At 56.7% G+C, this 780-nt stretch overlaps 1 protein-coding gene across 1 annotated transcript in view; it reads left to right on the top strand.

The window, feature by feature from the left end:
• Nucleotides 1–472, top strand: part of LOC103593254 (chromosome unknown open reading frame, human C9orf89) — a 5,878-nt gene extending 5,406 nt beyond the window's left edge. Inside the window, exon 5 of the mRNA XM_008576202.1 lies at nt 182–472. Within this exon, the coding sequence (XP_008574424.1) occupies nt 182–297 (116 nt within the window). The 3' untranslated portion in view covers nt 298–472. The remainder of the gene's footprint in view (nt 1–181) is intronic.
• The last annotated feature ends 308 nt before the right edge of the window (nt 473–780 follow it).

The following is a 780-nucleotide window of genomic DNA, read 5'->3' as shown; positions in this document are numbered from 1 at the left end:
GGCTCCAGAGTCTGCCTTAATTCTTGTCTTTTCCCCTCAAACACCGAGACTGTAAGTAGGACGGAGTGACCGTACCAACTCCTGTCCCGCCGCAGCTCCCGCAGGGCCCAGCAAGACTGGAAGAATGGAGTTCACCTTCACCACTGGTTCTCGAATTTTCTCCTCCCCCCTTGTCTTCCAGACCCTAAGGGGCTGCCAGGGGCCCGGCGTGTCCTTGGCTTCTCGCCCATCATCGTTGACAGGCATGTCAGCCGTTATCTGCTGGCCTTCCTGGCAGATGACCTTGGGGGGCTCTGACGGACCCCAGACCCCAGGCCTCGCCCGCCGCTCAACCAAAGAGCCCAGCCCACCAGCCAAGGGGGCCCGCACTTCTTTTTCTATATGCTTTTTTTTTATTATTTATAATTTGTATAAGAAGCACATCACCTTTGCCTTACAAGGTGCTTAATTATAAATGTTCAAGTCTTCTCAACCTGTCTCACTCCCTTATCTTAGGACGGTTTTCTAGATGATTCCAACTATGGTTGCTCCAGCTAGTGCTGGGCCCTGGTAGCTCCTGGCATCTCTGAGTCCAGCCCTCGGTGCAGGCCCAGGGCAGTATGCACTCCACAGGGGCTCACCCACACCAGATGGCCCTACCACACTGTCCCATCCCCTCCCCCCTCAGAGGTCCCCTCCATTCACTGTCCCCTCCCACCCCACCTCAGGGGTCCCCTCCATTCATGGTCTNAAGGCAGGCCTCCAAGCCCTCCCTGCCGGGACCTCGTGCGCATGGACAGA

This window comes from Galeopterus variegatus, unplaced genomic scaffold, assembly GCF_000696425.1.
Source record: "Galeopterus variegatus unplaced genomic scaffold, G_variegatus-3.0.2 Scaffold1310, whole genome shotgun sequence".
NCBI lineage: Eukaryota > Metazoa > Chordata > Mammalia > Dermoptera > Cynocephalidae > Galeopterus > Galeopterus variegatus.
The sequence above is the reverse complement of the archived record's forward strand: the minus strand, read 5'-3'. Positions and strand labels throughout refer to the sequence as shown.